Source organism: Pteropus vampyrus, unplaced genomic scaffold (genome assembly GCF_000151845.1).
Source record: "Pteropus vampyrus isolate Shadow unplaced genomic scaffold, Pvam_2.0 Scaffold50, whole genome shotgun sequence".
Lineage (NCBI taxonomy): Eukaryota > Metazoa > Chordata > Mammalia > Chiroptera > Pteropodidae > Pteropus > Pteropus vampyrus.
In genome coordinates, this window is record NW_011888831.1 from 4,635,669 (window position 1) to 4,650,714 (window position 15,046).

The 15,046-nt window shown below is 34.6% G+C and overlaps 1 protein-coding gene across 1 annotated transcript in view; it reads left to right on the forward strand.

Annotated features, from left to right (window-relative positions):
• YWHAE (tyrosine 3-monooxygenase/tryptophan 5-monooxygenase activation protein epsilon) overlaps positions 1 to 15,046 on the forward strand; it is a 39,009-nt gene that overhangs the window by 15,229 nt on the left and 8,734 nt on the right. Inside the window, exons 2-4 of the mRNA XM_011359890.1 lie at positions 11,323 to 11,522; positions 13,979 to 14,085; positions 14,758 to 14,964. Coding sequence (XP_011358192.1) covers positions 11,323 to 11,522; positions 13,979 to 14,085; positions 14,758 to 14,964 — 514 coding nt within the window. The remainder of the gene's footprint in view (positions 1 to 11,322; positions 11,523 to 13,978; positions 14,086 to 14,757; positions 14,965 to 15,046) is intronic.

Sequence of the window (15,046 nt, forward strand, 5' to 3'; positions counted from 1 at the left end):
GGGGAACCTAGAGCATTATGGGCTGTAGTTGTCAGGGAAAACTTGATAATAGATGAGCTGTTCTTTGGGGTAGGTAAGATTTGGATGGTGAGAGAAGGAGGTTCTTTAAGATATGTCATCAAAGGATTTGATGGATATGGCATTAAGCATATGAGGCCTAAGAATGGGCCAATATCTGGGCTAGAAATAAAAAAATGGAGCCAAATTATACATAAAAGGCTTTATTAGGTTTAGATTCTTGGTTCTGTGTTCTTAGCTCATCGCAGCAAGCACATTAGTAACATTCATCTAAGAGCTTGCATCCTTTTGGATTTCTGTGTGTGCATGTATTTTTAATCTTGGAAGATAGGCAAACAAAAAAATTTTTAACATTGTTGACTTCTGTTATGTACTAGAGTATTTATATGCAGTCTTATTCTATCATAACCTAGTAAGAGTTGAGTATCTCCCAAGTTGGTATATGAGGAAACAAGCTCATAGAGGTTAAGTTTGAGGTCAAATAGTGTGTTATTAAACATCTAAGCTGGAATGCAGATCTAATCTGAACCTTTCTGACTGTGTTTTCCTACCATGCTGTTTCCCAAAGTGTGTCTTTTGGTCCACCTAATACGAGTACAAGTGATAGGTAGATATGACAAGAACAGAGAAAGTGGTAACTAGAATAGCATAGAACCTCTTTAGAGAGTCTTCCCAAACTTCCAGTTTTGTGTCTGTATTTAGGTGTCAATTTGTTTAATCTTTCATTTTAAACCTTTGCTTAAAGAAAAATTCTAAGTCTTGCCAAACTGTTTATTTTAAATTATTCCTTCTTTTATAACTCTTTTTAACACATTCTTAAGAGACATCTCATAACATTTTGCTTATTTTAACTAAAAAATAGCTAGTGATTAGTACTGTAGCATTTTTATCTCCCTAGAAAAATTCATTTCTTCTAAAGCTACAAACTTCAGGTTTTTATTGCATCCTTAGGCCCTTTCCATATTATTTACTATTAGAATTAAAGAAAAAAGTTTGACAGATTGAATTACAATTTTGAGTAATGTAAAAATCTTAAATTGTGTTTTAGCATCCCATATAGCTCTGAAGTGATTTGGAAGCACACAAAGTGCAAATAACCTTTTTAAGTGATGGCATTGCAAACTTTGAGCAGAGATAAGCAGCTGAATTATTTATGATAAAAACTAAAATTGTCAAATTTGGCAGGGATTTAATGTTTAATCAATATAAGTCAGTTTAGCTATCCGAGAATGTTTTGTAACCAGCTTAATCTGATGGGTTTATTAGAGTGTAGCTCTGTCAGAAAGCACGTGTCAGGTATTATACTGAATTTCCTTTATGGTTAACTAATAATACCTGCTCTTAAAAGATTAGGTCAGATTTTTTCTTCATGCTTTATGGTACAAAACTGATGTCTCCAATAGAGTATTTGTTGGTGTGATAATGTGCTTGGTACTTTCTTTCGAAAAATATATCTGTGTGTTTCTAAATGTTAATAGAATCTTTGTTACCAGGATATTTGGATCTTTTAGAAATCTATAAAACAGAATGTCAGTTGTCATTGAATTATCTATGAATTGACTATGGTGATTGTCCAAATTTTGCTTAGCTGATAATTTCACTCATTCTTAGGAGGTTTTCCCAAGTCCATCAAATCATTTGAAAGCCATAATACCTGGTTACATATGTAACTTTCTACAGAAATGCCCTGATTTTATGAGATAGAAGTATTTCAGTGAAGACTGCTCTGTTGTGTAAATCTAGTCAAAGATTTTTTGACTATTCTAAAGTAAAGATCCATATGGTAAATTCCTCTTAGATTTAGTACCTGGGACATTTTTTCCCCAACAAGCTTGCATACTTTTTTTAAATCAAATACAATAAAAACAATTTAACTTAAGACATATAAAGTTGTTTCTTCAATGCCATTAACCATGGACAAAATTAGTGTTTTGCATTCTTTGTCTAAGTTTCTATGTGTATCTCTGCTCTTTTAAATAATGTCTGATTTTACTTGACAGCCTTTTTTATTTTAGTGGGTTTTTTTTTTTTGCTTTAAAAAATACACACACACACACACACACACACACACACACACACACACACACTTCGAAATACTGTAGTGTTCACGCACCCTCCCCCTTTTTCCCAATTTCTTGTACTTGGGCAGCAGGGTCATGTGAACTGTTTTGGCCAGTGAGATGTGAGCAGAAGTTATACATGTAACCGTGTGTAGAGGCAGTGAAAAAAACCCTTTCCTGATTCTTCTTTTTCCCTTGCTTCTCTGACCAGCTGAAGCCTCAAGTATCAAATGGTACCACTTTAAGACAGTGACTTTCACTTAAATATTTGAGTAAGGAAGAAACTTTTGTTGTGTCAAGCCTCTGAGATTTTGGGAATAATTCGGTTTTTTAAGAACGCCTATCCTATCCTTTGGGGATCCAGAGTTTTCACAACTTCGGGCTATTGATTCTTTAGAAAAGGTTTAAAGCATGTTTATTGTCTCTTTTGTGCTTTCAATTTTGAGATGCTAAGTCTATTGCACCCATGCCTCTTTCTTTGCTTTCCAGAATCTTAGATGAGGCAGAGCTGTTTAAAAATGTGCCAGCTTCTCTAAAGATGAATAAAATCACCTTTTGGCTGGTATGTTAAATATGTGCATACCATATGAAGGATATTTTGCTTTCATGGCATGCCTCAGAAGATTTCCCTCTCTGTGAAGATTAATTCTATGGTAGAGATCCTTCTTTTCTTAATTTCTAAACCACATCTCTTCAGAACTATTGAGATTTTAAGAAACATTCATCAGATTAAGTTCTCTGGCTAGCCTGAGCTCTTTTATCGTAGGTCTTTTAGTTTTCCCTTTGGTCCTCAGTCTAGTTATTTCCCAGTGCTATTGGCTGGCATAGGTCTGGATTTCTGTGTTTGTTTGTTTGTTTGCTTGTAATCAGGACCACCTCGCAAATGCAGATACTATGTTTTCCTTTTATACTTCTCTTTTCCCTTTTAGCCCAGAATACATAAATTTTTACTACATATGTTGCAAGAGCTGTTTATCTTCACCTAGCTCTTAGTATTAACAGTTTCTCTGCTAATCATAAGATGGGACCATTCTTAAAATCTAAACTGTTGACACTCCCCTAAGTTCACTTGTCCTTTATCTTCAAAGGATAAAAATACTTTTTTCCTCCAACTGGGAGAGTGTCCCCATGTTCTCTTCTAGTGCAGAATGGCTTTCTGTGATGTTGAATCTTTTTATTGTATTTATCCTTGCTTTCAAGTTATTTCGTGAAGTGTCTCTGAGGGTAGTAGTCATCATGTGATAAAGGAAAACTCAATGTGAGGGAAAGATGATGGTGTTTTGTTGAAAAGTACAGGTCCTACCCAGCCACTTCTTAATTTAACAAAAACCTTCCTGTTTTGAAGATTGTGCTCTTGTTTAACAGAACCATTAAATTAATTTATCTCAGAGGGTAAAGACTTCTGTATATACATATTAAATATATTCTGATAGATCCCGAACTAACAATGTCAAACAATCATTGAGCTTGATAACTAGTAATTGGTCTAGAGGGATTTTTTTACTGAGATGAATTTTACAATTACAGTGAGGTTAATTTTATAGAGTTTTACAATTTTCAGAGGTACCTTTTTTTCCCCTGACTTTTCCCATGATAGTTCTTAGTCACCCCTAAGATAACTTTGCATATTTTCCATTTGACATAGTGATTTGGGAAGCTTGCCTTCATGCAAGCCAGAAATTTTAATTTCCTTTAGTTCTTTCTCATTTCGGGTCTTTGGAGGAGTTTCTTTTTAACAGTCTCCATCATTGTCATGTCTGTCATCTGAATTACTTTTCATTGAGAAGGAGACTATAGAGTTTGGAGCAGAGCTACGTAGTTTATCTTAGTCTTTTTTTTTTTTTAAATTGTGTTAAAATACACATAATAGCTCATTATCTTAACCATTTTTCAGTGTATAGTTCAATGGTATTGAATACATTGACATTTTTGTGCAGCCATCACCACCCATCCATCCCCATAACTCTTTTCATCTTGTAAAACTGAAACTTTACCCATTAAACAATAACTACATTCTTTCTGCCAGTGGCAACTACTATACTTTGTCTTTATGATTTTAAGGACTTCATATAAGTGGAATCATATACAATATTTGTCTTTTGTGACTGGCTTCTTTCACTTAGGGTAATGTCCTCAAGGGTCATCCATGTTTTGGCATAAAATTTCCTTCTTTTTAAAAAAATAATTTTATTAAAAAGAACTATTAAGAGACAAGATAAATATAAAATATTATGAAATAATTTTAACACTTTTAATTATTTTAATTAAAAAAATAAATTTATTTTTTATGGTGACATTGATTAATGAAATCCAGTAAGTTTCAGCTGTAAACTTTAACAGTAAGACATATATATATATTTACACTGTGTTCACCTCTCATAGATGAAATAAATTTATTAGTAAAATATACATGAAATGACCTATAGAGTATGTTGAGCACATATTTGCCAAATTAGAATTATAAGTTTTTTCCTTTTAAGATTGAATAATATTCCAGTGTGTGTGTGTATACATACATATATATATATATATATACACACACACACACACACACACACCTCATTTTGCTTGCCTATTCATCCATCAGTGGACGCTTATGTTGCTTCCACCTTTTAGCTATTACAAATAATGCAACTATGAATATGGGTGTACAGATATCTTTTTCAAGATCTTGCTTTCAGTTTTTTTCTGTATATGCCCAGGAGCATAATTGCTGGGTCATATGATAACTGTATTTTTAACCGTACTGTTTTACATGCCCACCAGCAGGGCCATAGGGTCCGTTTTTCCACATCCTTGTCAGCACTTTTTTTTTTAAATTTGTTTTGAGTAGTAGCCAGCCTATTGAGTGTGAGGTGGTAAATCTTAGTGTTTTAAAGAGGTAAAGAAAGCTTATTTTCCTTACCTATTGTGCTCTAAATGAGCCCTGAAAGCTCTTGATTGGTAATTATATCTGCTTATTGTATAAAGTGACATTTTTCTATCCCATTATAGATTGTTCTGATGGGCTTATCGCACCCACCTTTTTTAAATACCAACCAGCCATTTTTCCTTATAAAAGACAAGTTATAACTCTGCACATTCTGCCTGCTTTTTATTGTTAATCTAATGCAGACGAATCAGTAATACCAGGACTACAGTATACCAGGTTCTCAGAATATCCCTAAATTCCTTGATTCTTGTACTGTATTTGAAATGGTGTTGGTTCTCCTTTAGTCATTTCCTGTATGGGATTCGAGATCAGATCATATGATACTAGATACTTCATATTTTAAGTCTCTGTAGATGCCGTAGTCTTGTTGGGAATACTGTTTTAATGTATAGGCACTTTGCTCAAGTGTGATAACATAGGACACCTATACTAAATTTCCTGTTACATGTTTAATAAACAGACTTCAGACCTTCAGGATGATTTTTGGGTCTCAGAGGGACAGATAACAAAATTTTCTATTAAATAAAATGGATTGCAGTAAAAAGCCCTATTGAAATTGCCGAGAAAGACTGTAGAACTCATTCTGTCTAGTAGAGATCCTTAAACAGGTTTTGTTTGCATAGGACATTCAGTCAAGTCCACCAGAATGTATTTCTCAATCTCTATTTAACATAGTTTGCCTTATCCTTTTCATTCTTTTAAGTACTTGCCTTTGTGGCATTAAATACTGTGCTCTTCCAGGAATGTAGAGATAAAGACATACACAGTTCATGCTCTCTTAAGAAGGTAACAATTAATGGGAAGAAAAACACCTTAATACGGAGAAATACAATATGGATTGGAAAGCATACATAGTAAGGCTTCACAGAATAAGATGTTTGAGTCTGATCCAGAGTGGCGAATGGTTTCCTAGGCAAAGAGGAAAGGTCATTGGCCAACTTATCAACCTTTAACTTAAAGCAAACCTAAGGCCTTTCCAGAACCTTGAGTGACTGGACCTTTTTAAGGCAGTGTTTGTTGCTAAGGCTCTTTCCTTTCTTTGGGGCGATTCCCTTTGGTGTCCTTGGACTTAGTTTATATGAGCACACCACTTGGAAAGTTAATTAAATGTAAGTGGTGGTTAAGAGCTCAGGCACTTAAGTTTGTCTGAGTTTGAGTTCTGGTTTTAGCACATATTAGCTGTGTGGCTTTAGGCAAGTTATTCTGAGCTTCAGTTTTCTGTCTTTAAAGTCATAACAGCTGTAAAAAAGTTTTTCCGTTTTGGGAGAAATTATGGTTATGACCTCATATATTAATCCTGTCAGCCAGCACAGCACCTGCTTGGTTTTCCGTGACAAATTCTGAACAGTTTGCTTCTATTCAGACCCCGGATCTCATTAGGAACCGTAGAATTGGGCCTTGTGGTAACTTGTAGTCAGTCCGATAGTTGGAGATGTGTCCCTTTTTAGATACTCTGCTTTGTCTTGTTAAAAAGACTGTTGAAACTCAGCACTGAGACTTGTTTTACAGGCTGGCAGAGATAATCTCGGGAGAATCAAGTTTACTGGGATGTTGATGTAGAGATATTAGTGGCATGGGAATATCTACTCTCTATTAGGCATTAGCAATAAGCTTTTTGGAGGTGATTTTGGGGAGATTTTATAGGTGGAGAGATGTGTTCTGAGGAGGAATAAAATACATTTTAATAAATTAAGCTTGCATGTCTTGTCATTGAAACCATTTATATTGTATCTGTTCTTATAAAAACAAACCAAAAGATTCTCAAATTCTCAAATCTGAGGTAATATAATTAAATCAAAGCACACCTGGATTCAGATTACCTGGGTTGTAATCTGCTGAATTTGAGATTTTTGAGCATGTTTAACCTCCATATTAGTGTCCTCGTATAAAATGGGGATGACAGTGGTGCCTGCTTTGAAGGTCTGTTGAGAAGATTAAATACATTAGTATATGCAAAGCATTTAGAACAATGCCTGACATGAGATGTTTTATTTATGAGTTTATTGAATGAATGTGTAAATACTTCAAAGAGCAAAACCAAAAATCAATGCTAAATTAAAGTTTTGGTGAATAACATTTGATGCTCTTTTTGGTAGGATAGTTTAGTAAGAAATAGAGGCAAGCTGGTTTAATGGTAATGAATGTCTAATTAGGCTGTTATCTCTCAATGAAGGCGAAGTGATTTGGAGCCAAACACGCTTATCATTATGTTTAAAATGCCCTTTTTGAATTGTGGGGATTGTATGTTACAGAGTTGCTGTAACAGTGGTGATTTTCAGTCAGCTACCCATTGTTTCCAAACAATCGGACATCCCAGAAATTGTATATTTTATTGCCCAAACTTCATGTATCAAACTGCCTGTGCATCCATAAGTAGCGATTTGACCATGAGTCTCAGTTCCCTGGTTCATAAGTTATGGTAAGGCCTCCTCTAAACAGATTGGACAGCCTTCCCTGTCTCAGAAATGCTTAGATCACATTGATGAAATAGTTGCTGTTAAGGTGATTTCATGAAATATAGTCGTGTTGAGAAATTTGTGTGAATACAATTGGTGTTAATCCTCTGCTGATGTAGGTGTTGTGTTCTGTCTAGATTTTTTTGGCTAAATCAGAAATTTTACTTAGTTTTTGGGATACATTGTAGTTCAGATAATGTTTCTGTTGCTGGTGTTAAAAGGATAAGGATGACATCAATGTTATAAGAGCTTCATTATAGTCATAATTTATACAAATTGGTACAAAACACTGATTGTAGAACTTTTAGGGGTGGTAGGAAAGCTCTTTTCTGACTTATGCTACTACTATCCCTTAGTGTGCTTCCTTCAGGAATGGAGACATGAGGGGCTAAGGAATAGTTGAGATTTTAAAAGTAAATAACTCCTACAACTCAGTAATAAAAAGGCAAATAACTCAATTAAAAATTGGCAAAGCATATGAATATTTTCCAAAGATATACACAAATGGCCGAGAAGCACATGAAAAGATGCTCACCATTACTAGCCGTCAAGGAAATACAAATCAAAATCATGAGATCCATTTCATACCCACTTGGATGACTTTTTTTTATTTTAAAGGAAGCTAATAAGTGTTGGTTGAGAAATGGAGAAATTAGAATCCTTCTGTGTTGCTGGAGGGAATGTAAAAATGGTGCAGCTCCTGTTAAGCAGTTTAGCAGTTCCTCAAAAAGTTACCACATGACCCAACAGTTACACTCCTGGCTATATATATTCAAGAGACTCGAAAGCATACTTATATCAATGTTCATAGCATTATTAATAATAGCCAAAAAAAAATTCAACTCAAATGTCCATTAACTGATGAATGGGTAAATAAAAAGTTGTATATCCATATAGTAATTGAAGTATCGAGAGGTGCTGCACTGTGGACGAATCTTGAAACATGCTAGGTGAAAGAAGCCAGTCACAAAAGACAGCATATAATATGGTTCTGTTTATATAGTCATAGAGACGGAAAGTAGATTGATTAGTGGTTGTCTATGGCTGAGGGAGTTGAGGGCAAGTGGGGAGTGACTGCTGATGAGTATGGAGATATTTTTCAAGTGATGGTTGCACAGTACTGTAAATATAATAAAAACCATTGAATTGCACACTTTAAATGGGTGAATTGAGTGATTTGTGAATTACAGATCAGTAAAGCTGTTAACTAGAAGTGGATACTGCTGCTTCTGTAGTTTTACCACAGTATTTTGTGCATTGTTTTGTGGCTTTCTAAATGAAGGGAATTACACTTAATTGAATCTGGGATAGTAGAATATCATTGAGTACTTTAAATATATTTCCCAGTCACATTGTAAAAATACTCAGTGTTCATTGTTGAAAAATTTTAAAGCATACAAATGTGGAGAAATCTCAGTCACCTGGAATGGTACGCAGACATCACTGTTAAATTTTGATGGTTTCAGGTAATTTCGTGTCCATATTTTTACAGAGGCCCATGATTTTAAAGGATTAGAAAAGTGAATTACTGGTTTATTTCTTTAAAAATTTTAAAAATAACTTTCAGTTACAGTCAGCATTCAATATTAGTTTTAGGTGTACAGCATAATGGTTAGACATTTATATAACTTATGATCTCCCTGATAAGCCTAGTACCCATCTGATACCATACATAGTTATTACAATATTATTGACTGTATTCCTTTTGCTGTATATTATACCCTGTGGCTATTTGTAACTGTCAATTTGTATTTAATCCCTTTACCTTTTTTCTTTTTTAAAAATCCCTTCATTTTTCATCCAGCCCCCCCCCCCAAAAAATCTGGCAACCATTAGTTTTTTGTATCTATGAATTTTCCTTCTGACCTATGTTTGATTTGTTGTTGTTTTGAGAATAAACTAATAAGTATAAGTGAGCTTGAAATGATACCCTTTTACTCCACTGCCCCTAAATTTAGCCTTTTTTTCCGTGACTATAGTTTAAAAAAATATTGGATGTTTCAAATGAATGCCTTTATGCTCCCACAAATGAATTAATGGTCTTATTACCATACTCCTTAATGTTTTTAATGCTTCAGAACTACATTTTAAAAAATTAACTTTACTGGACGTGTGGTTCCATAGTGTAGCGGTTAGCATGTCTGCTTTACACGCAGAAGGTCCTAGGTTCACGCCCCAGTGGAGCCACGGTCCATGGTCTGCGGCCATGCCACCCTGAACAAACTCGATGTCTGATCTCAGAAGCTAAGCAGAGTTGGGCCTGGTTAGTACTTAGATGAGAGACCACGTACGAAGACCAGGTGCTGTAGGCACAAATAATAATTAAAAAAAGAAAAAGTCACCTTTTTTGAGGTATAATTTATATATGATAAAATATGCCACTTTTAAATGTATAATTCAGTAACTTTTTATTAAGTTGTGTAACTGCCACCACAGTAGAACAGTTAATTTTATTACCCCCAAAATTCCTCTTGTATTTCTTTGCACACAAGCCCTACACTTCACCCCCATGCCCTGGGTAACCATACCTTGATAACCACTTAATTTGCACTCTGCCTTTATAGTGTTGTATTTTCTATAACTTGATTTAAGTGGAATCATACTGGCTTTTTTGGCTTTTTTTCAGTTATCATGACGTTTTTGAAATTCATTCATGTTGTTACTTGTATCAGTAGTTTTGTTCTTTTTTATTCTTGAGCGGTACATCATATAGATGGGTATTTGCGTTTTCATCTTTTGGCTAGTATGAATAAAGTTGCTGTGAACATTTGTGTAAAAGTCTTTGTGAAGGTATATTTTTATTTCTCTTGGGTAATACCTAGGGGTGGAATCGCTGAGTCCTAAGGTGTTCAGTTGTCTAAGAAACTAGTGAGCTGCTTTCCAAAGACCTTATACCATTTTAATATTTCTATTAACTTATATTCCTGAAAGGATAAAATTTTGAAACATATTTCCCTGAGATTATACATAATTTAACATAAAATTAAGCAGTGCTTCATAAAATCACTGTCTACATCATACCTTAAGGTAACACTTGTGCTTGGAGTGTTAATGTATGCTGAGAGTGCCTTGTTAAAATGCAGATCGTTGGGTCTTATCACCAAAATTCTGAATCAGTAAGTTAGAGAGCCACATGGTAATACTAAAGTTGTTTCTGAAAGCATGGTTTTCATTAATGCATTTTATTGAGCTGTTTCTAATTCTTTGCATCCACCGTGTATTGTATTACCTATTTTTTTCCTGTACTTAGGATTTCCCTAAGTTTATCTGGGCCCCTTTCTTTGCTTGCCACCTAGTGGTAACAAATAGGAATCATCAAAAGTTTTGCTGATGAATGAATTTAATAGGAGGTGGATAGTGCCCTTCTCAGGGAGGAAAGATGGGAACATCCAAAGATATGTTTGGTTTGTGTTTGTTACTAACTAAATGCTCAGTATATATTTGCTGTATGAATGAATTCCCTTTTCTCCCATGACTATTATTTGGAAAATAATCATTTATTTGTATTTGGGAATTGAATCTTTGTCTTGAACCTCCAACTCAGTTGTGGTAGTTGTGCATTCCTAGTTACCTTATTTAATATTGAGAGAGAGTCTCCAAACCATGCTTATATATACTAGGTACTGTTGGAAGTTGTTCTGATTCCATACAACTTTAATTCCAGATGATCTTGTTCCGGACTGTTAGTTCACTTTATTTTACATGTTTTTGGTTTTTTACTCAAAGTAGTTTTGATGTTTATGAAGTTATTTTTGGTAGAGTTTTGTTTTACATTAACTTGTCAGAAAAAAGACCTATTTTGAAGGGAAGGGATGTGTTAAAACTTAAATTTTAAGATTTTATTTTACTTTTATAGAAATGGTGGAATCAATGAAGAAAGTAGCAGGAATGGATGTGGAGTTGACAGTTGAAGAAAGGAACCTCCTATCGGTTGCATATAAAAATGTGATTGGAGCTAGAAGAGCTTCCTGGAGAATAATCAGCAGCATTGAACAGAAAGAAGAAAACAAGGGGGGAGAAGACAAACTAAAAATGATTCGGGAGTATCGGCAAATGGTGAGATTGTCATATCCTAGGAATCTTTAAAGAAAGGTGCCTTAGATGTTGGATATTTTTGATCACCACCTAGTACACACATGTTGTATACTTATGTAATACACAGTTTATATTTTAATGGACTTCTAGGAATTTTTTCCTGGAAGCTGCAGAGAGTGGTGTACAATTTTGAACACTGCAACATAGAGAACTAATTTAATCTTTATACTTCGTAGAGTGACTTGAAATTACCACTTAGGGCAACTTAACAAATATTCATGTGCCTCTAAGCACACAATTTGTTAATGCTGTAGGTACAAAGATGAGGCAGATAGTTATTATCCTTAGGAACCTCAGTTGAGTCATTGTATTTTTTTTAATAGAATACAGAATATCAGAGGGTATTGGGCATTATTTCATCAGGGTATTGTTTCAGGTAATATATATATATGTATATATATATTTATGTAGTATTTTTCATACTCTGGAATTTGGTCAGAAAGATTGCTAGCCATTGATGTAGTGATTTTAACCAGAGAGTGATTTTGCTCCTCAGTATATTTGATGATGTCTAGAGACATTTTGGTTGTAATCTAGTGGGTAGAGATGGGGATGCTGCTAAACATCCTGCTTTGGATAGGATAGCCCCCCACAACAAATAATTATCTAGCCCAAAATATCAATTTTGCTGCTGTTGAGAAACCGATCCTTGTGGAAGAGAGAGGCATATAACCACACTTAGTACAGTGAGGGAAGTTACAGAAGCAGGCATGAAGTAGCATGGAGAGTGAGTTTGTTAAGTAGAGGAAAAGGAAGACCACATTTATTGACTATCTCTATCTCTGCTGGCTACTGTTCTGAGTGGAGAGATTTGATAATATACATAATAGTGCAAGATATTGTATTTACTTAATCTTTAAATGACCCTCTGTAAAGGGTAGGTATTATTCCAGATTATAATTGGGAAAACTGAGGTTCCAAGGAGTTAACACACCCGGGGTTGCATAGAGGTGGTGAGCTGGTATCGGTGTGACCATTACCCTCAAATATGTTGGAACAGAGAATATGACTTATCAGTAGACAAGTTTGGTGTTTTCAGAGTGATGAGGAAATGAGAAAGTTGAAAGTGCTGAAGAAAGCGAAGTCTCGTGTGCTAGTGTGGGATTTGGGCTAAGTAGGAAAGACGGAAGTAAAGAGAGGGACTGATAAATTGGGAGGAGATGAAAGATTCAAGAGGCTGGAGGTCTTGATGTGTCCTTAAGTAGGAATAACAGGAGTATTGTCCAAAAAGGAAGTTATTATCCAGTAGTGAACTTAGAATTTAAGACTTCTAGGATAGAGCAGTCACAGTTAGGGGTAGTGACAAGTGAAGGTTGTGGAGTTGAGATTAAGGAACTGTGTTGAAAAGAACATGGGTGGTAATACCTTGGTGTGATACCAAGAATTGGGAGGTAGGCTGTAGATACTCAGTGAATGTGGATGAAGGGCCTACAGATTCTGTTGATGACAGAAATTGAGAAATTAGAACATAAAGGATGAGCTTCTAAGGAGGAGGGGTTTGGAATTATAGAACAGTCATACCAAGTCAGTGAGGATCTAACAGAATTCAGAAATCTTCCTTCTCCTAGAGCAATGTCTATTAAAAAATCTACAAGGAGAGGTAGTTTATTTAGAAAAGAGCTAGTTTTAATTAAGATCAGTATGAAATTTTAGGAAAGGAGAGAGAGAGAGTAGAATTATTTTCAAAGGAAAGGATGTTACAGAGGACTTGAGAAGAACTTGGAAAGGTTCAGCAATGTCACTGTGAATTAATAGAAAATGGAGAGCAGGATACATATGCGTATTTAAGAGTGGTGTAGTTTTTTGGCATGATAAATGAATTAAGATGAGAGGCAACATTTATTTTGGTATACAGAGTTTTGGTGCCCTTACTGGCTATGGATCTCTACCACTAAAGTGAGTAGAGAACACAGTAGAGGTTAAGAATGTGAGCACTAACGGGAAACAAAAATTGCCTTGGTTTGAATTTTTGTTTCATCCATTGTAAACCATGATGGTAGGCATGCAATCTGTCTTGGTTCAAATCCTAGCTCTGCCTTTTAAAGTTGATGAACTTTGGGCAAATATTATATTTGTTTTCTCATGTAAATGGAGACAATAGTTCCTACCTCATTTAAGGAAGTTTATATAAATGTGCAGCACTTTCAGTAAATAGTAATTAGTGTCACTCTTTTGAACCTGAAATGAGTTCATTAAAAAAAAAAAAAGTGTTTAACTTAATAGCATGAGAAAGATAATTTCTGTAACCTGTAGAGAACTTTTCTCTTTTTTTTTTTTGTACTGAGAAGGGGAAGAGGGTTCAGAGAAGGATATATATTTTGTTTAGTATGGCTCTCTTCTTCAAAACCAGAGGTAGAATATGTGATAATTTATATAATTTCTTAGACTTAAACAATTTTTTGACCTTTTTTTTTCAGGTTGAGACTGAGCTAAAGTTAATCTGTTGTGACATTCTGGATGTACTGGACAAACACCTCATTCCAGCAGCTAACACTGGCGAGTCCAAGGTTTTCTATTATAAAATGTAGGTTCTATACTAGAAAGGAAAATGTCAGATTAATCATGTTGGTGCACTTAGAATCATCACTTTTTCTGTGTAGGTTTTCAAGTTTTCTTTAAGAATAGTTGTTTAATATTGTTTCCAACATAGTTATATGGGAGGAGTGATTCTCAAAACTTAAAATAATTTTTGAATAGTCATTTGCACATTCACACCTAATGAAGTATTATTGCTTTTAAGATGGTTAGACTTTACTGTAAAAATGTACCAGGTTTTGCTTTACCTATTTACACTCATTTGCCTTTGTAGATCCCCGCCCCCAGCTACAGCAGTGCATTACATAGTTCAATCTTAACATTTTATATAGAAGTTTTTATTTTGTGATTAACAAATTAGTACGACATTCTTTGGAACCACTTTTGATATATAATTCTAGTCTAGGAAGTGATAAATTTGTTAATTTTTTAAAAAAGCTTTTCAGTTAATTTTTCTAGGATTTTGCTTATATTTAGCAATATGAAATCTCTAAAGAGGAAAACTAAATGGATGAATCAGTCATTCCTGAGAGTTTTAAAAATTATTGAAGTATACCTGTTAATTAGTAAATCTGTTTTTTCACATAAAAATTTTTAAGTCTGTTTTTTATTTTAAAAGCATTATTCCTAATTATGGGTTTTCTGTTTTCTTTGTTTTTAGGAAAGGGGACTACCACAGGTATCTGGCTGAATTTGCCACAGGAAATGACAGGAAGGAGGCTGCGGAGAACAGCCTAGTGGCTTACAAAGCCGCTAGTGATATTGCAATGACAGAACTTCCACCAACGCATCCCATTCGCTTAGGTCTTGCTCTGAATTTTTCCGTATTCTACTATGAAATTCTTAATTCCCCTGACCGTGCCTGCAGGTAAATCATGGAATAGAACAAAAGCTCTTACCGTGAAAGTGAAAAAGACCTCTTTCAGTTCACTAGGAGGGCAGTTAGGATA